The 23,213-nt window shown below is 39.5% G+C and overlaps 1 protein-coding gene across 7 annotated transcripts in view; it reads left to right on the top strand.

Annotated features, from left to right (window-relative positions):
• ASAP2 (ArfGAP with SH3 domain, ankyrin repeat and PH domain 2) overlaps positions 1 to 23,213 on the top strand; it is a 111,617-nt gene that overhangs the window by 26,804 nt on the left and 61,600 nt on the right. For 6 of the 7 annotated variants that reach the window (XM_088136410.1, XM_088136407.1, XM_088136394.1 and 3 more), the window contains 3 exons: positions 242 to 387; positions 14,026 to 14,100; positions 15,825 to 15,874. In XM_088136410.1, the coding sequence (XP_087992536.1) occupies positions 242 to 387; positions 14,026 to 14,100; positions 15,825 to 15,874 (271 nt within the window). Of the gene's footprint in view, positions 1 to 241; positions 388 to 14,025; positions 14,101 to 15,824; positions 15,875 to 22,945 lie in introns of those variants that run through there. The other variant, XM_088136417.1, reaches the window with a different exon arrangement.

Here is a 23,213-nt window from a genome sequence, read left to right as displayed (position 1 = left end):
AATTTAGGGTTTTTGAACATGTGACAATCTAATCCTCTTGCTTTTCTCTATTTAGATAAGTTTATTTTTAAAAAATCTGTTGCACACTATAGACTGTCATATTGTTTTGAAATTTAAAACTATAAAAATACGTGAATTAAATGAATGTATTCAAGTGCATTTGTAAATACTTGCATTTTTTCTTCAGTGGAGAACCTGTTGGTAGTTACTGGAATTAGCATCCTTTTTGTTCTCTTTGAAGCTCATGTGGAAAATGAAGAGCAGTATACTCAAGCTTTGGAGAAATTTGGAGGCAACTGCGTCTGTAGGGATGATCCAGATTTAGGAACAGCATTTTTAAAATTTGCTGTATTCACAAAGGAATTGACGGCACTCTTCAAAAACTTGGTAAGAAACAATGAAAGTATGTACTACAGAATTGAAACTGTATAGTGTAGCTTTAAGTTTAATCTGAAATATATAAATATAAAAGCTTGATATCCTACAAAGTCAAAGGTTTGACAGACACTAAGCTTAGCTGTTCTCTGGTGAGGAAAAAGAACTGAATACCTGCTTCTGAAGCTTATCTAACAGAGATTTAAATTGTGACTGTTTAGAGTTGAAATCAGATACTGTGTGGGAATCTTTTGTGTATGCATCCTGTGAATATTGTAAATTATTGCCCAGGACATCTTTGTTATCTAGCTCTCTCAAGGAAGGGCTTGAAGCATCTTATAATTGGTTTCTTTCTAAAGCTTTATAACATCACAGGTAGTCTCCAGTTTAAGAACGAGTTCTATTCCCAAGGTCTGTCCTTAAGTTGAATTTGTATGTAAGCCGGAACAGTATTATTGTATAATACTGTATAAGTAATATTGTGCAATGAACTTGAACTATTGTGTATTTAACTTGAATTTTGCTACAGTAAGCTCTGTTCTTAACTCTGGGTTGTCTGTAAACAGGGCGTTTTTAACTTGGGGACTCCCTGTAATTGCTTTTCTTTAACTCAGCCCTGGCATGGGAGCTGGGAATGACAGTGAGGAGAGGTTGACTCATTTTGACCTGACACAGCATTTGTTGTTGTTTAGTCGTTAAGTCATGTCCGACTCTTCGTGACCCCATGAACCATATTGCGCCAGGCCTTCCGGTCCTTCACTGCCTCCCTGAGTTTGCTCAGTTTCATGCTCATTGCTTCAGTGATGCTATCTAACCATCTCATCCTCTGCCGTCCTCTTCTCCTTTTGCCTTCAATCTTTCCCAGCATCAGGGTCTTCTCCAAAGAGATCTCTCTTCGCATTAGGTGACCAAAATATCTGAGCTTGAGCTTCATTATCAATCCTTCCAATGAGCAATCAGGGTTGATTTCCTTTAAGATTGACTGGCTTGACCTCCTAGCAGTCCAGGGGACTCTCAAGAGTCTTCTCCAGCACCACAGTTCAAAGGCATCAATTCTTCGGCGCTCCGCCTTCTTTATGGTCCAGCTCTCACAGCCATACATTACTACTGGAAAAACCATAGCTTTGACTATGCGGATCTTTGTCGGCAAGGTGACGTCTCTGCTTTTTAATATGCTATCTAGGCTTGCCATGGCTTTCCTCCCAAGGAGCAAGCGTCTTTTAATTTCATGGCTGCAGTCTCCGTCTGCGGTGATCTTGGAGCCCAAATAAATGAAGTCTGTTACTGCTTCCATTTCTACCCCTTCTATTTGCCAGGAATTGATGGGTCCAGATGCCATGATCTTAGTTTTTTTTATGTTGAGTTTCAAGCCAGCTTTCGCACTCTCCTCTTTCACCCTCATCAAGAGGCTCTTTAGTTCTTCTTCACTTTCTGCCATTAGGGTGGTATCGTCTGCATATCTGAGGTTGTTGATGATTCTCCCTGCAATCTTAATTCCGGCTTGTGATTCTTCCAGCCTGGCATTTCTCATGATGTACTCTGCATATAGGTTAAATAAGCAGGGTGACAGTATACAGCCTTGTCGTACACCTTTCCCTATTTTGAACCAATCGGTTGTTCCATGACCGGTTCTAACTGTTGCTTCTTGGCCCGCATACAGATTTCTCAGGAGACAGGTAAAGTGGTCTGGTACTCCCATCTCTTTAAGAATTTGCCACAGTTTGTTGTGATCCACACAATCAAAGGCTTTTGCATAGTCAATGAAGCAGAAGTAGATATTTTTCTGGAACTCTCGTGCTTTCTCCATGATCCAGCGAATGTTGGCGATCTGATCTCTAGTTCCTCTGCCTCTTCGAAACCCAGCTTGTACATCCGGTAGTTCTCGGTTCATGTATTGCTGAAGCCTAGCTTGTAGGATTTTGAGCATAACCTTGCTAGCATGTGAAATGAGTGCAATTGTGCGATAGTTTGAGCATTCTTTGGCACTGCCCTTCTTTGGAATTGGAACATAAACTGACCTTTTCCAATCCCGTGGCCACTGTTGCGTTTTCCAAACTTGCTGGCATATTGAGTGCAGCACTTTAACACCATCGTCTTTTAGTATTTTAAATAACTCAGCTGGAATACTGTCATCTCCACTAGCTTTGTTGTTAGCAATGCTTCCTAAGGCCCACTTGACTTCACTCTCTAGGATGTCTGGCTCAAGGTCAGTGATCACACCAGATCTTTCTTGTATAGTTCTTCTGTGTATTCTTGCCACCTCTTCTTAATCTCTTCTGCTTCTGTTAGGTCCCTGCCTTTTTTGTCCTTTATCATGCCCATCTTTGCACTAAACGTTCCTTTCATATCTCCAATTTTCTTGAAGAGATCTCTAGTCTTCCCCATTCTATTGTTTTCCTCGATTCTTTGCATTGTCCATTTAAGAAGGCCTTCTTATCTCTCCTTGCTATTCTCTGGAAATCTGCATTCAGTTGCTTATATCTTTCCCTTTCACCCTTGCTTTTCGCATTCCTTCTTTCCACAGCTATTTGTAAAGCCTCATCAGACAGCCATTTTGCTTTCTTGCATTTCTTTTTCTTTGGGATGGTTTTAGTTGCTGCCTCCTGTACAATGTTACGGACCTCCGTCCATAGTTCTTCAGGCACTCTGTCTACCAAATCTAATCCTCTGAATCTATTCATCACCTTCACTGTGTACTCACAAGGAATATGATCTAAGTCATACCTGAGTGGTCTAGTGGTTTTCCCTACATTCTTCAATTTAAGCCTAAATTTTGCAGTAAGAAGCTCATGATCTGAGCCACAGTCAGCTCCCGGTCTTGTTTTTGCTGTCTGTATAGAGCTTCTCCATCTTTGGCTGCAAAGTATATAATCAATCTGGTTTCGGTATTGACCATCTGGTGATGTCCATGTGTAGAGTCGTCTCTTGTGTTGTTGGAAAAGAGTGTTTGCTATGACTAGCTTGTTCTCTTGACAGAACTCTATTAGCTTTTGCCCTGCTTCATTTTGTACTCCAAGGCCAAACTTGCCTGTTATTCCGATTACTCCTTGACTTCCTACTTTAGCATTCCAATCCCCTATGATGAAAAGGACATCTTTTTTTGGTGCTAGTTCTAGAAGATGTTGTAGGTCTTCATAGAACTGGTCAACCTCAGCTTCTTCAGCATCAGTGGTTGGGGCATAGACTTGGATTACTGTGATATTGAATGGTTTGCCTTGGATATGCACTGAGATCATTCTGTCGTTTTTGAGGTTGTACCCCATTACTGCCTTTCCGACTTTCTTATTGACTATGAGTGCAACTCCATTTCTTCTAAGGGTTTCTTGGCCACAGTAGTAGATATAATGGTCATCTGAATTAAATTCACCCATTCCCGTCCATTTCAGTTCGCTGATTCCCAAGATGTCGATGTTCAGTCTTGTCATCTCATGTTTGACCACATCCAGCTTGCCTTGGTTCATAGATCTTACATTCCAGGTACCTATACAATATTGTTCTTTACAGCATCGGACCTTCTTTTCACTTCCAGATACATCCACAGCTGAACGTCCTTTCGGCTTTGGCCCAGCCGCTTTACTCTTTCTGGAGCTACTTGGAATTGCCCTCCGCTCTTCCCCAGTAGCATATTGGACACCTTCCGACCTGAGGGGCTCATCTTCCGGCGTCATATCTTTTAGCCTTTTAACATTGTCCATGGGGTTTTCTTGGCAAGGATACTGGAGTGGGTTGCCATTTCCTTCTCCAGTGGACCACATTTTGTCAGAACTCTCTGTCATGACCTGTCCGTCTTGGGTGGCCCTGCACGGTATAGCTCATGGCTTCACTGAGTTACGCAAGCCCCTTCGCCACGACAAGGCAGTGATCCATGAAGGGGTGACACAGCATAGCATGGGATAATGTTGATTGTGTTTGACCTGAAGGCGGAGAGGATGCCTCAAAAAGATATTAGCTGTGCTTTTGAGAAGCTGTCATCCCTTCCCTTTATTACAGCAGTTAAATAATACTTTATTTATTACTTTATCAAATACTACTTAATGTCTGGTGAATTGGGGTCCTTTCTCCAGCATTGCTGTATAACTTTTTAAACTGTATAATGGCTGAAAAAACACCTTTTCCTGTAATATCTGAATATGGTTAAATTATAGTGAACTCCTTATAGTGCTAATCTAACATTTCTGCCCGACTGAAGCACTGGGATAAGGCATTAGCAAATATATCCTATCCTGGACACTTGCTTCAAACATGTAAATACCTAGCATCTAAACACAGTCATAAGAGGTCTGCTTTAATCAGATGATTGGAGTATCAAATAAAGAATTGCATTAATATAAGAACCACTTAAACACCACTTGACCTAGTTAGCATTGTCCTGGGTGCTGTTTATTTCAGTTAAATCATTCCACTTGCTATACTAAAACTAAAACAGGGCACAATTTGTAAATTAGTTTTTTGCTCTTTGTAGAAGCTTAGCCTGGCTTTAAACTCATTTAAAATATTTACCGTATATACTCACGGATAAGCCAAGAATTTTAGGTGCCAAAATAACCCCCTAAAATTGAGTTTGGCTTATCCACAGACGGGCTTATCCATGAGTATATATGGTAATACTTTTTTAAAGTACCCGTCGTATATACTTGTGGATAAGCCCATCCGTGGATAAGCAGACCCTCAGATTTTTAACCAAAATACCCTAAAAAATGTGTCACCTGTGGATAAGCCAATTGTGAAAATTAAAACATACACACATTTCAAGGGTTGGGTTATCTGGGGGTGGTGCATTTTTCATGGTATTTTAGTTAAACAATTGAGGGTCTGCTTATCCACGGATGGGCTTATATGCAAGTATATTTAGTACTTTTTTAAAGGCATATTATACCTCCAGAGTTAAATTATCACATGGATTGGTGAAAACGCATATTTTAATATCCTAAACTTATAGGTATCTTTTCCGTCCTTCTCTCTGTTTGCTTTATTTTTTTTTAATGATAATTAAGATTGAAAGTAAACAAATGTAGCCTCGGAGTAAGTCCTACCAATGAGGAGTGTGATATTAGTAAAGTTACAAAACTGTTAAACAGATTCTGAAATCCCACATCTTGAAAAAAGAATAAGAGTCTTAGCTTTCATTGTGTTAAAAATTGTAACACAAGGCTTTATTATTTAAATACTTTAACCATGTTTCTTAACTCTTGTTCTGTTTTACAGTCTGTGCATGAAAATAAATTATAAATACATTAGGGTATATGTGTAAAATCAAACAGATACTGTATTTTTCCAACTATAAGACGATACTTTTTTCTAAAATCCTTACCCTAAAAACTGAAGGGCGTCTTATTCAAGGAAGTCAGCTGAGAATCGCGGTTGCAAAACTGCCAAACTTTGTTTCTGCAGAGAGGCTTCCTCCTATTGCTAGCCTCCAATCCCGAGTGAAATAGCTTGTCTCCCAAACGGACTTCCTCCAATTACGAGCCTGATGTAACTGACGTCAGCTGATGCTGAACAAACCAATTAGAGGAAGGCTGTTTGCAGAGACAAGCTATCGGCAGTTTCACTCGTGCTTGAATGTAATCAGTTATGCAAAAGAGCCTGGAAATAGAGCTGCAGAGAGACGGTTTGGACCTCCTCCCACCGAGTGTATCAGGTCAATGTTAACTAATTACTAAATAAAAATGTGCTGCACTATCTTTAAAATACTGATTTTTTAATTTTGGGTTGGAAAAGTGGGGGTTGTCTTGTACATGGGGGCGTCTTATTGTTGGAAAAATACGGTACATTATTTTTTCACACTTTCTAGGTGATATTTGACTTCTCTCTTTGTACGTTGGGCTCGCATTTCCCACTTCCTTTGTAGTAGAAAAGACTTTTGCATTGTTTTATTTGAAATTGATGCCTGGGGCACCTTTCAAAAATAGTAAGTTAACATGGTCCTTGACAATTCATATTGTTTTTCCTTACCAAAACGTCTGTTGGTTTATCTGGCACATGGTGTTTTAATACAGTAGTATCAACAGCCTCCAGCTTTATTTAAGATGTGTGTGAAGATGGCTTCAGATTTTTCAAAGTATTTTGTACAGATATGAGACAGGTTAACTTAATGCTAACTATTTACTTGTCAGACATCCTTTGTTCATGAGAACAATGAGATGTTCTTGGATTCCCATTTTTGTAAGCACATTCCACAGCTTGATGTGATTGACACAATTGATCAATTTCTATAATCAAAGAAGTACATACAGAATTATTTTTGGTATACTTTGCCTTTCTCAATTTTCCGGCATGCATCAGCAATTATGTTTCATGTTCCTTGGCCCTTTCTAAAGCCAGTTTCAACATCTAAAGAGTCCACTGGAGATGGGCGGTCAATAAATTTAAATAACCAAATAATAAATCTGGTATCTCTTTTTCCATGTAAGGTTCTAACCTGTGTTTGATAATCCTAAGTATTATTTTCATAGCATTTGAAATTAGTTTACACACTTTGCTAAGTCTCTCTTTTTTGGGGGAGGGATTGGAACGTAGATTGATCTCTTCCAAACTGTTGGCTACTGTGTTGTTCTCCAGATTTCCGGCACAGCTTGGTTAGAACTATGATTGGTTCTTCTTCTGTTTCTTGCCATATTTCTGTGGGCATTCTATCAGTTTCTGTAAACTTACGACTTAGTAATGACCAGAGTACTTCTCTAACTTCATCTTCTAGTACTAGAGTGTCTTCTAAGTAGGGAGTATCTTCTAAGGTATCTTGGATATTGACATATCTATTGTTTGGTGTTTCAGTATACTCCTTCCATCTTTGTTTGATCTTCTTTGAATCAGTTACTATTTGTCTATTGGCATCCTTTGGTATACCAATTTGAAGTTGAAACCTCCTTCTGAGTTCAGAAATCTTTTGGAAAAGTTCCTTTGCTTTTCCATATCTCTTTCCTTTTTTAAAAAATGATTTTTATTAAAGATTTTTAACAGTTATAAAAGCTAATACAAAATGAAGTTAAAGAGAGAAAGAAAAACAGAGGAAAAAGAAATATAAAGGAAAGATACAGTGCAGAAAATAAAATAAAAGGAAAAGAAAAAAGACAAGAAGAAAAATATATTTAAAGAAGTGACTTCTGATCTTTACAGCAGGTACAAGCAATCTTGATATCTCTCCTCCCCCTTTGAAATTATGTTACATATTTGTATTTATCTTGTATTAAAGCTATTAAATATAAAATGAATTTTGTAAGGCTGTGTTTCCACAACACACTAAATCCATGGTTAACTAAACCATGATTTACTGGATTAACCCAACTACATGGCTTCATGCAATACAATCACAAGCTAGTCAGCTCAGTTTGGATAACACACTGAACCACAAACTAGCCAATCACCTTATTCTTCTATGTTATGCAAACACAGCCTAAATGTTCAAACACTAATACTGCCAAGAGATTTTTCATGCACCAGGATGTGCAGCAATTTGGATTCTAAGACACAAAGGATGCTTTGGAGGACACGAGCCACATGTTCTCCATTCTCCAAAAAGACTCATTTGTTTTAGAAGAGTTACAGGCAAGTATTCATTCATTCATTCATTCATTCATTCATTCATTCATTCATTTCTGCCTGCTTTGGAATCCAAAGTACTGCTCAGCAGTTATGGAGGAGGTATAGTGAACTGAAGACATCTCCATGAAAGCGGAGCTGATGACCACAACAAAGACCAAAGAACCAGTGATTAGACCGGTTCTTCAGAACCTCTCCAGATAAGGAGAGGACAGGAGATTGTCCACATATGTCCTGGATGGCTGGTCTTTGCAAGAAGACTGCAGGATAGCGGTCTTCTGCAGGTTTGAGTGCCAGGAGACGAAGGTATTAGCCATCTCGCTCACAACCGCGGCAGAGCCTTTTAAAGGATGATAAGTTTGCAAGCCTTACTTTCTAATCACTTTCCGAAATTGCCTATTAACCGTCATAAACCCATTAGAGTCCTTCAGAACGACAAGTTTGAAAAGTCATCGGGTGAGTTTAGCTTCAACTCTGAACAAAAGAAAAATTAATTACAAGCTTAAGAACTTAAAGAATTTGAAATAAACAGCAAAAAGCTAAATAAGATTTTGATCTAAGAAAGTTACAAATGGATTAAAGGTCCAGTTAAATTTGGAATATTGATTTTTACTGTAAGATTTTGGAATTAACATAATAAAATAAACTTCTTTCTCATGAGAACCAGAATTAATTGGCTATCTTGGCTCAGAACAAAGATAAGCAACTTTATGATTTTAGAAATTGGACACTAGAGGGGCCTAACAATTCTAAGTAGAAGGGAAAAAAAATAAGTCTACTTCTGGTTAGTACTGGGATTTACAAAATGACACAAAACATTATAACATTGGAAATATGAAAGATCTTTGAAGAATGGAGCCAGAAATTAGTAGCTATAATATCAACAGTGTCAGTAATGATGTCTGACTATGGATAGATTATGTCCAAAAGATGTTAATGAGGAAACGACAAACGTGGAGCAAATTTTGCCTGACAAGAAAGAGAAAGTACCGAAAGCGGAACTACAAATGATGGGCCAAGAGGACGATTTGGAAAAGGATGCATCATTGGATATACAAAAAAACTGGCTAAAGTTTAAAAAGTTAAAGGAGAAATACAAATGATGAACCGAGAGAATGACCTGGAAAATGTTTTCTTAACAGATCTACAAAAGAGGCTTGTTAAACCCTTGAAGGAGTCTCTGCAATGGGATAAAGAAAAATTGATCATATGACAATATTTGAATGGACTAAAGATTTAGACTGTTAGAAGTAAAAAGTAGGAATATAATGGTTTATTTTATCAAGGTTAAAATAAGACATTTTTTTGCAAAGTTTTGGCAACCCTTTATTAATTTTTTGCTGACACCAGCATTGAAAAGTTGATGTTTTATGGATTTGCTTATAGATAAGGGATAGGATAAGGGATGAAGGGATATCTGTTTGTAACCATATAGGGGGTGAAGAATTACTAATTTGTCTATACGTGTAATGTAGGTTGGAAGTCACCTCTTTATATATTTCTTTTCTTTTTCTTTATTATATTCCTTTCTTTCCTCTTTTGTGCCTTTTCCTTGCACTTCTTATTCTTTCTTACTATTCTTTTTTCTTTAAGTTTAGTTTGTATCAGTTTTTACTATTGTGATCAAAATCCTTAATAAAAAATTTATACAAAGTACTGCTCAGCCATATGCAAGCTACTCCAGGTTACCTTGATGAGGGAGGTCAGTTATTGCACTAAAGGAGCAGTGAGATTCAATAACAAAGAACAATGACTAGAAGTACCAAACAGCATTTTGCCCCATTCCCCCAAATGCTAGCAACTGTGCTCTTTAGTTGTCAAATTACAAGGTGAAAATTTGTGAAGGTTTCACCTGTAGTATTTGATGACGGTATTCTGGAAGGAGTAGGAAACTTAGCATAGGTCTCTCAGAATAGCTGTACTGGAAGACTGCACACTGACACCCCCCCACCCCCCAAAATGGTCTAATACTTTTTCGGTTTCTCAGAGGAGTTGGGAGCACAAGCCATCAGGAAATTCACAATATTATTTTGTGTGTGTGTATAAAAGAAACCAAGCAATGCTATTGTTTTTCTCTCACAGTCTATTAGATTCAAATAGATTAACTTTGAGGGTTTTTAAATGTAAATGAGTTGAATGTGAACTAATGTGGGAACAACTAGAGAGTTATTATTTGGCTTCTTTGAAATCCTGGTAGGTGCTTGGTTCTAATTTTAGTCAGAATGTATTTATATTCCCAGCATTAAAGGCAGCAAAACACTTTTGAAGGTTATTAGGAAGGAGATTTGAGTTTGATCATTGTCCTTGTGAAAAACTCTCTGGGATAATTATTATTTAAAATGGTGCATAATAGAATGTTTTTTTAAAAAAGTATGATGTGAAATGGGTATGAATAGTGTAGATCAGCCTATAATTTATTATATTTTTAAAACTTCTGAGATGTATATATAATCTGCCTAAAATAGGAGAATGGTAATATATCCAGTTAAAATGTTTGTTATCTTCTCACTGGGAACTGAAGCCTAGAAACCTCAACAATTCTTATATTAGAAAAAGTTTTTTAGTGGCTAAATCATCGCATTCAGTTATAACCACTGAAGAATCTAAGATAAATATTGTTAATATGGAAGTTGTACCCAATTTCAAACAAGTCAGTAGTCTAATGTTTTAACAAATGTTAATAAATGGGAACAGAAGAAGCAAAGCCTTTGATGAATTTCTCCTTCTCTTAAAAAAACAAGTGGGCTCCCTTATATGCTTAGAACTGCCTCTGCTCTAACATTAAATGTTTTGAAGTGTTCTCCTGCTGATTTAACATTAATTCAAACATCAAAGCTGATCACAATTGATTCAGATTCAGCAGGTTCAGATATAGAAATTAAGTAGGTAAAACTTTTGCTAACAATGGATTTAGGAACTGAGAAATGTTCACAAGCTTATTTTCTGCCTACAAAATATAACTAATAGTTAAATGCAAACTAAAACTGTTAAATGTGTTCTACATACAGGAAAGTTGCCCTTGGAGAAAAAAATCACCTAAATAATTGCATTTACAGCTCTTACACTTCAGTGCTTCAGCATCTAATTCAATATCGGTTGTTCACAGTTTAATAGAAATGTTACTCATAAACCCTTTGGCAATCCATTTCCACCTAACAGTCTTCAATAAGGTAAGAAGAGGAAAGAAGCCATATGACCAGCAAAGAAAACAGATTAAAAAGTGCCACATTTTATGTAGCCCCACTTTTTAAAATCAAGCAGGTTTTAGCTGACTTCAGGATTTAGAACAACCTTTCCCAGCCTGTTTTCTTCCAAAGCCTATCTAACTGGGAAGTATAGGAGCTGTAGCATTACAGGTAGTTCTTGTGTTACGACCCTAATTGGGACCAGAATTTCGGTCACTAAGTGAAGCGGTCATTAAGCAAAACATCATGACTGCGCCACTTAGTGATGGCAGTCCAGATTGTGGTTGTTAGGCAAGGAGCTCACACTTTTGCCCTGTGCAAACTGCCTCTGCTTCAACTCCTGCCACCCGCCTATCTCCCCCATCTCTGTCCTTTTGACTGCCCTGTAGTCCGCCGCCTACCCCCGCTGCTGCCACTGCCCCAGCTGACCTTCACCATCTTCTTCCTCTGCTGGCCTGGGATCCAAGCGCTGGGTGAGGGCGCAGCCCTGGGACACGCATGGCAGTGGAGTGGAGCCTTGTCTGCCAAAGGGAGCTTGCCAGGCCCAGCCAGGGAGAAGGCAGCAGGATGGAGCCAGCAGCGGTGCAGGCAGAGGACCTCTATCTTCTGCCACCGGTGCAGGAAGCAATGGCCCGCAGGAGAAGCAGAGGTGGAGCAAGATCAAGATGATTATATGCACAAAGATGGAAAGATTCTGAAATACTAACGATGGAGGAATGGCTGGTGACGGAAGATGACGGAATTTCCAGAAATGGCAAAATTGACTTGTTTGATTAGAGAGAAGACAACAAGTACATTTATTAGTGATTGGAAACCCTTTATGGACGTTTTACTGTAAAGAAAATAAAATGAACTGGTGACTTATGGATTTGATGATTAAAAAGGGCAGAATGTGGGAAGAAGAGAATTATGATGTAATCTTAAAGAGGGAGGATAGATCATAAATTCATTTGTAATTGCTGTAAAAAAGATCAGAATCCGCTTCTTTATATATTTTTTTCTTTTCTTTTCGCTATTTACTTCCTTTTTTCACTGTTTTATATCTTCATCCTTTTCTTTTTTATAAATTTATACTGTATGTTTGTCTTTTATTATTGTTAAAAAATCTTTTAATAAAAATTATTTTTAAAAAAAGGGGACGCAGAGGCAGTTCCCCAGGTGAAGGTGGCAGCTGTGCGGGAGACGCTGTGCAGGGTGGTGAGGAAGCAGAGGGACAGGGGCTTCCCAGAGATGCAACACGTGCTCTGCAGCTTACGTTAGAAGCGCTCCTGGAGAACCGGCCTGCAGGCTCCAGCGAGGGGTGGAAGTGTGTGCAGCACCAACAAAGCCTACCTGCAGGCCGTCTCAGGTCGGATGGCACTCAGCGTGCTGCTGAGGAAGAGCTGGAGGTCTTTTGAAGTACTAATGGTGTTTATGACATGGCTAGATTAAAGCCTTCAGGATATCTAATTGCTGATGCTGCCATATTGGAAAATAAAATCCAAAGCAGCAAAGACAGGATTAAAGCAGGAACTTTAATGGCATGTGGGAATGACCTTGGGAGACGGGGAAGAGCCACAGCCAGGGGAACAGTCAGACAAGAGGCAGCTTAGCCCGCAGCAGGAATGTGGGCATGGCAAACATCTCAGAAGGGACCCTCCCTAGTTTCTTGGACTGTAAAGGCAACGGGAGGTGGGGGGAGAGATGTACTTTCAGACTTGCAAAATTCTGTTAATGTAGCCTTACAATAGAATTAGTCCATCTGGTCATGCTTCCTGCCTGGAGTACCATGCCAGGTAGACAAGAACATAGAACATAAGAAGCATGAGCACAGGAAAGCTCAACACAGTGAAAGATGAGATGACTACAGATTGACATTTTAGGCATCAGTGAATTGAGGTGGACTGAGATTGGACACTTTCAGTTAAAAGATCACACTGCTTATTAATCAGGACATGAAATACAAAGAAGGAACTTGCTTTTATACTTAGCAAGTGTATAGCAAAAACACTACTTGACTACAACACAATCAATGACCAAATAATATCAGTTAGACTTTGTAGGCAATCCTTTAATATGAACATCGTTCAAGTTTATGCTCCAATCACTGATGCAGAAGAGGAGGTTGATGAGTTGTATGATCAAGTTCAGTTTGAAATTGGGGTGAGCCAAAGGAGACCCATTTCACAAGAATCTCGATCAAGTTGAAAAACACTGCTTCTAAGGATTTAATTTTTGAGAACTCTGGGAAAGCAAGATCAACTGTTAGGACTAATTATTTGACAAATAAAAGATTGTCGCATTGCTAAATATTGATAGCTGCATGATATTGTGGCTTTCATATATGCTCTGGTTGGGATCACTGAAGGAATGAAGGGTGAGAGATGGGAAGAGACAATGGGTGTAAACAGCCACACAAAGGGACAATTAAGGATCCTTTGGAAAGTTACATCTCTGAAATTGCTGCAGTCAAGAAGGAATATTAAATGAACAACTTTTTGCTTTTACGTTTTGCCTCTGTTGATTAATAAGCTACTATCCAAGATATGGGTCAGTAATTTGTTTACATGTATATTGCTTGCAACTTGTACACAAACATATTGTTTCATCTGTTATGCCTCTTGCCTCAAGTTAAAATTTGAGCTGTGTGACTTAATAATCAAGTATTCAGTCTCCTCCAACCTGGTGATTTCTAGATGTGTTCAGATTAAATTGTACATAATTCCCAGTCAGAATGAGAGTAATAATCTCAACATTATTACTATAACTGATTGGGGAAATGAAGCATTCCTAAATCCAACAAAAATGTGGGAAGTGCACTCTTCATTATCCTTTTCCCTTTCTACACAAATGGGTATCTTGTATCTCTTTCATGGAAAGCTAACTAGGTATTCATTTAGAAATATTTAAATGTTTTGTAGATGAAAACATTTTTTTTTTGTTATAGATCCAGAACATGAACAATATAATCACGTTTCCACTGGACAGTTTGTTAAAGGGCGATCTAAAAGGAGTAAAAGGGGTATGTTACGTGTTTCTATTTTTTAAAGTTGTTATTTAATTATTAGCATAAGTACATGTTATAATTTGTGCTGGAGAAAAACATACTTCTTTGCTATCACTTCCAACTGCCTCATCCTTCTAGGTGGACTATTTTTCATTTTAGATGTAGTGGTTTATTTTAGAACTAATATACAGTGATATTTAAAGGTTTGTAAACCCTTTCAAATTTTAAATACTTCTGCAGAAATATGATCTAAAACATCTGTTCTCCACACAAGTCCAAAAACTAGATAAAGAGAACCCAATTAAACAAATGAGTTATACTTGTTCATTTATTCACTGAGGGATTGTGATAGTGATCTGCCCTCCAGTAATAGGAATGGGAAGCTGAAGATATTTTTTCACTTTCGTTCCCATCCAAAAATGTTGAAATAAAGTTTCATGAAAGTACAGTTCAGTTTTTCCTCAACTTGTGTCTCTTGACCCCAACTGGATTATGCTTTAAAAAAACATTTTTAACAAAAAATAAAAGGCAAAAAATGTTACCTGACCATGAACTGCAGAGCTGGCTGGGTTAGTAACAGAGAGGCCAATCAGCAAACCATGGCAGACTTTGGTTTCCGACATCATATGGTGCAGCACCCATAAGTAATAACTTATACAAGACTGGTGCTAAGTTAGGCTTATTGTGTAATGCAGTTACACCCACTGTCAAGTCAGGGCTTAGTTTAATTTTGCACTAGACAGCAAGAGGGGTTGTGACTCAGAGAGATGCCAGACAGATAAGCAGGAGATAGGACATTCTGTGTTGCTCCTTAAATCAGAGATGCACATAGAGGAGGCCATCTAGAAAAAAAGTTCTCCATTAGCTTGTCACATCAATTTATTTGGTTCACACGAAAGTCTTATGGGAAAAAGGTTGGGTTCATACATCACACTAAACTGTTGTGTAGACATTTTGGTTTTGGCATCAAATGTGTAAATCCAACCGAAAACACTCTTCCAGCCTTATATTTTTGTTGCTAACTTCAACTCATTGGAAGGCTATAGCAAGAAAAAGGAATGTCACTTGGTTTATTAGTCCCAGGGGGTTATTGTCTGTATGGATGGGCTGTATTCGTTTTGGTGGGTTACAAAATCTAGTCTTTTAATGTGGACCAAATAAGCAACTATTGCATGAACAGATCTCTGGTTAGTTCTAGTATAACTTGAGGCACCTAGAAATTCACGTTAATGTTAAATGTGAGAATATTGAGTCAGTCTATGCAAAACTTTTGAAAGAAGTATCTTAGTAGGAGTAAGTTCCCATTCCTTGAAGCAATAAAGCTGCCATTTCTGGAAGGTTCACACAACTGTTTTGAAGCCTATCCTGGTGGTCTAGATGCAGTCTGTGGCTGTGGACATACGTGCAGGGCAGCCTTTAGAGCAGTAGTGCAAGCCTTCTAAAGGAAGTAGCTGTTTCAATTAACACATCATGGAGAGGTTTTACTCTCACACGCATGGTTTGTCAAGGTTTTCCTTTGAAGGCTTTGCACAGCTTTAGTGCTGAGCCTTCCTCCAGGATACTTGGACTTCCGAATGTATAGACTTTAATTTGAGAAAAACTAAAGAAGCTAATTAAAGCTGGGGCATTTATTCCAAAAATACTTCACCAGCATTTAATCTAAGTGATTAGAAAGACAAAAAGTTTCAGCACAAATAGTCACTTGCCTGTTTAACGTGGTTTTCTTCTCACTTCTGCAGGATTTGAAGAAGCCTTTTGATAAAGCATGGAAAGACTATGAAACCAAAGTGTACGTACTTCCTTTCTGATATATAGCAAATGTATAATACATTGTCTCTTTCCGTGCTTGTTCATCCAAAAGTAAGGGTCACTGAGTTCACTGGATACACTGGATTACGCTTGTTCCATGCAGGATTTGTTGCTCACCTAGTCTAGCTTGGATTGGATCTAGTAAGTACTTGGATGGAAGATTACTGGGGAAAACTGGAAGAAGACAGTGACAAACCACTTCTGTACTGTTGCCCAGAAAACTGTATCTGTATAATCACCAAGATTCAGACTCACTTTAAAAAAAGACTTCACCTTTACCTGTTTAGTTCCAGTCTATCTGCCTGAGGCTGATTTGCTATGGTTAGGTGTACAGTACAGGTAGTCCTTGCTTAATGATTACAACTTAGGTCGCTAAGCAATGTGGTTGTTAAGCAAGATGTCATGTGACCACTTTGCTTAGTGACCGCAATCCCAGCACTGCCTGCCATCGTTAAGTGAGAATTGTGGGTCGTTAAGCAGACGGAGTACCAGGTAAGGAGTGTAGGGATGCCTCGGGTGGGGGAGGCTCTGGGAGGCCTGGCACAGGCCACACATGAGTTGGAAGCCTTAGCCAGCCCAGCAGCACTTACTACTGCAGGGGCACTGCAAAGCCCCTCCACCCACCTCTCTCCCCCCCCATCTATGCCTTTTTGGCCACCCTGTACAGCGGCACTTGGCAGCAGCAGTGCCAGGGCTGGGGCTGAAGTAGAGGCCTGAGGCCTTCAGCAGTCTCAGCAAGCTGCCACCACCCACAGGCCTCAACTTTAGCCCCAGCGCCACAGCTGCCACTGAGAAATGCTGCCTCAAGCTCCACACTGCTGGCCTTTGCCACCTCGCACCATTCTCTAAGCCGGTGCCTCTCAATCCTTCCCCAAGCTGGTGCCTCTTGTTCCTTCCCCAGGGTAGCATCCCATTCTTGTGATCCTTCAGAAACCTTTGCAATTTGGAGAAGGAATGGCATCCCATTCTTGCAAGACCGGAAGGTTTCCAAAGGATCGCGAGAATGGGATGCCATCTTGCAGAAGGCATGGGACACATGGCTTGCAGAAGGAATGAGAGGTGCCATCTTGGGGAAGGATCAGGATGTCGGTTTGGGGAAGAAACAAGGTGTGGCTTGGGGAATGACATGAGGCGGCGAAGTGGTGTGGAGCTTGAGGCAGCATTTCTCAGTGGCAGCAGTGGCGCTGGGGCTGAAGTCAAGGCCTAGGGGCAGTGGCAGCTGACTATGACTGCTGAAGGCCTCGGGACTCTACTTCAGGCCCAGCCCTGGCATTGCCACTATCGAGTGCCGCTGTGCAAGGTGGCCAAAAGGGAGATGGGAGGAAGATAGGCAGGTGGGGGGAGTTGCAGCACCCCTGTGGTCGTAAGTGCGGGCAGGCTGCCAAGCACCCAAATTTTGATCATGTGACCATGGGGGTGCTGCAACGGCAGTATCTTCGGGCACGGGTCGTAAGTCCATTTTTTCAGCACTCTCATAATTTTGAATGGCCACTGAACGAATGGTTGTTAAGCGAGGACTACTTGCATATTGGATAATAGCTTACAACAACCTGTGTGAACTCCCTTGGTTAAAAAGTCTATCTTGCAGGAGGTGATATCACTTGATACCAAAATCCTATCTCTGTTTGTATAAGCATGCAGTTCTTCGATGAGACAGATATTTGTCCCATTGAGATTAGTATAATTTAATACTCAGTTAATCACTCTATTGAAATATTTTGAAGATTGCTCATACTTAGGACACTCTTTGTATGTGCATATGTTAAACTTGCATGAATACACTGGAGGCCTGTATATCAGGTAATAAAACTGCATCCTTTTCCTGTAGAAGGATGGCACCAGTGTAGGCAGTGAAGAAACGAGGAAGCCTGAAAACACACACAAATTAAATTCTGTTCACTCAGTTTTTTCAGCAGAGAAGCTGTTCTCTGGAGTAATTAAGTGTAGCTTATAAAAACACTTCAAAAAAATTGTATAGATCTAGTTCCAAATTATATGTAGTGAAATAAAGTTTATAAGGCAGCAGTAAATATGCCTAGTTAAAAATCACCCCACAGTCATAGCTTTCAAAAATCCAAATAAGTTTTGCTTTGCTTTAAGAACTTGTCCTAACTTTAGTGAGCACTGAGATGAAGTCACAAGGAGTCCCTCTGTGGAAGCCCTGATTGGATGTAAATGTAACAAATAAATATAGAAGCTTAGATTCTTGAGCTGAAAACTTCCCGGTATCCATTTCTTCACTGCAGAGTCAGAATAATAAGAATATTTTACTTAAAAGAACCTCTAGACTCAATTTCACTCTGATCATAAATCAGAACCTCTAATTGAAAAACTATTGAAAAACTATTATTGCTTTTGGAGTATTGCTTATGGTTCTCATTTCTCATCAAAATCCTGTTAAATAAATGACCATCTCTTTATATGGAAACCAAAGTTTTCTTGCCACCCACCCCAAATCTCTGTGCTCCTATGATGTCCCCAACACATCTTTTTAACCCAAATAACCAAAAAAGTAATTTCACTTTACCTTGTATTACATGGGCACTGTTGAATGAATGATAGCGTTTTCTGTACTGCTTTATTTATACTGTTTCTGGTAAGGTCTGATTTGTGGTAACCAAATAGAATAGAAATCTTTATTGTCATTGTACAACTTGTACAACGAAATTAATGCCACCCCAGTGCAGCTTTAAAAATATAAAAACCATAACACACATAAAACACATATAACACAACCTTCACATTCCATATTGCACAACCCCTGATGCTGCGTTAATACTGCACCATACGATAGAATTCAGTATAGTTGCAGCTCTAAGACAGAAGCTATTCTTCAGCCTATCGGTCCTTGTTTTCATTATCCTGTACCGTCTGCCAGATGGTAATACTTCAAAAAAAGAATGTCCCAGGTGGGATGGATCCTTAAGAATATTTTGAGCCTTCTTAAGGCAGCGGGAACTATAAAGTTCTTCCAAAGAGGGGAGAGGGCAACCAATGATCCTCTGGGCAGTGGTGGTAACCCTCTGGAGTGCTTTCCTATCTGCCACTGTGCAGTTAGCAAACCATACACAGGTGCAGTAGGTTAAAATGCTCTCAATGGTACAGCGGTAGAAGGTCACCAGCAGTTTTTCGTTCAGTTGGTGTTTCCTGAGAAGTCTCAGGTAGTATAATCTCTGCTGGGCCCTCTTAACCAAGGCTGCAATATGAGCGCCCCAGGTCAAGTCCTCCTTTATAATAACACCCAGAAACTTAAAACTGGCCACCCGCTCCACTCGGTCTCCATTGATAACCAGGGGCTGGACATCTAACCTATTCCTCCTATAGTCCACTATAAACTCCTTGGTCTTATTGATATTAAGAGCCAAATTATTGTCTCCGCACCACGAAAGCAGCCGGTCCACTTCATCCCGGTAGGCAGACTCATCTCCTTTGGAGATAAGCCCCACCACTGTTGTATCATCTGCGAATTTAATGATAATATTGCTAAAGTGAGTGGGGGTACATTCATATGTATAAAGAGTGTAAAGTAAGGGACTCAACATGCAGCCCTGTGGTGAACCAGTGTTGAGAGTAAGAGCTGAGGAGATATAATTGCCTAATCTAACCCTCTGGGAGCGGCCAGACAGGAAGTCCAAAATCCAAGAACAGATTGAATATGGAAGCTCAAGATCCATAAGTTTAGACACCAGTCTATGTGGAAGGATTGTATTAAATGCAGAACTAAAGTCTACAAAAAGCATCCTCACATAGGTCCCCCGCTGTTCCAGATGAGTCAGAGCAGTGTGGAGAGTGATGGCTATAGCGTCCTCTGTGGATCTATTAGTTCTATATGCAAACTGATGTTTATCAAATGTATGCGGAAGACAGGAAATGATGTGCCTACAGACCAATTTTTCAAAGCACTTCATGATGATAGGCGTGAGTGCCACTGGTCTGTAGTCGCTGAGGTTGTTAATAGGGAACTTCTTTGGCAGTGGAACAATGATGGAAGCCTTCAGACAGGATGGAATAGTGGACTGGGATAAAGACCGATTAAAGATCTTGGTGAAAACCCCAGCCAACTGGTCAGCACAGTCTTTAAGCACCCGGCCAGAGATGCCATCAGGTCCGGCAGCCTTTCTAGGGTCCGCAGCCCTCAAAATATCCTCACCTCGTGCTCCTCCACAGTGAGGCAGGGGCTATATTGGACTAATGGCTGTACTCTAGCTGCCTCTGATGACTCCACTTCAAAACGGGCAAAAAAATGATTCAGCTTCTCTACCAATGAAGCATCCCCGTCAGCAGAAATGACATTATTCGGTCTATTGTTGGTAATTTGTTGAATCCCCTGCCACACCTGCCTCGTATTGTTGCCATGAAAATGTTCCTCAATCTTCCTCTTATAATCTGTCTTGGCCTGCCAAATGCCTCTCTTCAGACTGGCTCTAGCAGCACTGTATTTTGCCCCATCACCGGACCTGAAGGCATTGTTCCTGTCATGCAGGAGACCCTGGACTCCCTTAGTCATCCAGGGCTTCTGGTTGGGATAGATCCGGATGCATTTGTCCACAGTGACAGTATCTGTGCAGTGTTTAATATAGCATTGTTATAGTATAATTATATAATATAATATTATATTATATATATTAAATAAATTATATAAAGCATTATAGCATATATTATATAATACCCTTTAGTTGTGGTAAAAATTCTAGTAGTTGTAAAAATTCCACTAGTTGAATGTGGGCCTGTGGTTATATTGGCCTGATCTGAGGTCTGGCTTTGGTTTTGTTCTTTTAAGCCTTTATTTATACACTTAAACATTAATAGCTAGTAATAGCATATTTGGAAGAAATGGCTGTGATGGAGAAAGATTCTTATGGTAGAGAAGGTAGTCTGAGTCAGGCATTTACTGAATGGGATATAGGCAAGCCAGCTGAATGAGGCGGTTATTTGCTTTGGCCTGAACATGAGGACTGTAGATGTAATTGCCACATGATGAAGAATCATGAAAGGAAGGAATATTTAGGTAGTGTTTGTGAGAGCACTTGAACATCCCTCTCCAGTTTTAGTCTTCAGGCACAGGAGTGAAGTTACTTAGGTACAAGCTGTAGAGTCAGTGACAGAGCTTGAGGTTTGCCCATGAAGTTCCCAGGTTCAATCTCTGGCATCTCTAATAGGGCTTGGGAATGCTTTGTTTTGAAGTCCTGGGAAGATGCTGACAGTCAAATGGAGAGAATGCTGAGTTGTGTGGGCCAATGGTCTGGCTTGGTCTAAGGCAGTTTCCCATATTTTCTGAATCACACCCAGTCATTAAGCCTGACAACCCGATCAGATGAATTTTCAGTATGCAATGCCGGTAATAAGCTCTTGAGTCATTATGACCTCAGGTTTTCAACTTGTTTGCAATATCAAAGGTGGTACAGATTTCAGAATATACAGTTTGAGTTACAGTGCCACTGTAACTACTGGACTCAATGTCACTCTGGCAACACATCATGAAAAGTAAGTTGCAATGAATGTATATGTACAACACTTGTAATTAACAGGATTAGAATTCCAAAAGTCTTCAAATGGTATATGCTACTTTCATAAGTGTGCATCCTTTTCTTTCCAAATTATTTCTAGAGAGAAAGAAAAGCATTAGTTCTGTGATACAAATTAGATTGTCTCCAAACATCCCTTTAATGTTCATTCTCTATTAGTTTGCCTGTGGGCTTGTGTTACAGCTGTATTTATTCTGTATTCTTTAATCCCAGTAAGCAGTGAACCAATTAAATGCCTCTACTAATTTAGCTCAGCTTCCCTAGGTAACAGGAAATATTAATTTGATGATCATTGTTTCCCCTATCATCAGAAAAAACGTATCTCAAGCATCACCGCTATTGCCTCTTTTGGCATCTTTCAGAGAACAAGCTATTTATAAGATCAGGTCCAGAAGTAACACCCAATCTTCTATTTTGGTACTAATATTCAGGAGTATCTTTCAAGTATGTGCAACCATCGTATCCCAAAGGGATGAATATTGCCCTCTCCATCTAAGTTTCATGACTAAAACTATGATTAGTGTGGCATCAGCACTGATGTTAGTGCTGGTCATAGCCAGCCTAAACTATAGCTCCAGATGTCAAATTATAGTGGCTTGGCATTACGGAGGAAACAGAGGGGAGAAATAATTGTGCATCATTACTGTATTTTATAAAAAGTTATATTGCCAGAATTGAGAAAAAAGTTATATTGCCAGAATTGAGAATGTATGATAAGAAATAGAATAATTTCCTTAGTGCCTTGTGTTATTAAAACACTGAACCATCCAGTTGAGGCACTGGTGGGAACATGATAATAGGCAGGATGTGCTATTAATCATAATGTTTGTTGTTATGGAAGTTCTTAATAAATTCAAAATGATGCATGTAGTCTACATCCTCTGAATAAAGAAGGTGTCTCAGCATTCTCTTATTCAAATGTGCTGTATGATTTTACATGTATTGGAAGGCTGATTATCTGGTATAAGACTTGGAAGTCCCTCCAAATGTGTTAGGAGAACAACTCCTAAAATTTTCTTACAACGTGCTGGCTGAAAATACTTGGAGGTCATACCAAGTTGGGATATTGCTGGTCTGTAGTGTCTGACCTATAAGGCAGCCCAGTCAGTAAGTCACTTCTCAGAAGCACAATTTGCTCCTCCTGCTCTGCACAGTCTCTCTTCCTCCATGGGAATCTGCTTCTGAATGTTTTCTAAGGATGCTACATTTCTGCATGTGAATAATTTGAAAAAGAGTCCAGTGGTAGTCATTCATCAGATTACGACTGAGGAAAATGGCAAGGGAAGTAACATCTCTCTGAGTTGTATCAGTTTGTTCATTATTTAAGAATTGGCGCCTGAGCATGGTTTTGTTCTTCCCTCTCCATCCCCTGACCATGATGTTTGGATTACAAGTCTGTAAGTAGGTCTTTGTGTATTTTTTTTAATTGAGTGTATGAGAGCACTTTTGGCTAACAAGCCAGATAAATGTGTTATAAATATATGATACAGGTTTTCTTTTTTTTGAGAGGTGATTTACTCATTTTTAAGAACAATAATCTAGCACAAATCTGAGTGACTCTTTTCATTCCCTTAATTTATTTCTGCCTTGTAGGTTTCATGTTCAGATTTTGTCCGGTGTTTGACTGCTGCCTGTACTTAACATAAATGGGATAACATAAATGGGGTAGTCTGAGCAGCTAGTTTGCTAAGACCTGGAAGCCTTTAGTCCTGCCTTCTGGCTTGCATTTACAGCACCACTTGGCTCAGGAACAGGAAGAGGTGACAGCTGTGGTCTGGACTGATTGGGGTGAAG

The sequence above is a fragment of the Python bivittatus genome, unplaced genomic scaffold (assembly GCF_059951505.1).
Source record: "Python bivittatus isolate LINGU-HERP-01145 unplaced genomic scaffold, Pbiv_v1 ctg000020_np1212, whole genome shotgun sequence".
Classification (NCBI taxonomy): Eukaryota; Metazoa; Chordata; class Lepidosauria; order Squamata; family Pythonidae; genus Python; species Python bivittatus.
Note: the sequence above shows the minus strand (reverse complement) of the source record. Positions and strands in the feature narration are given on the sequence as shown.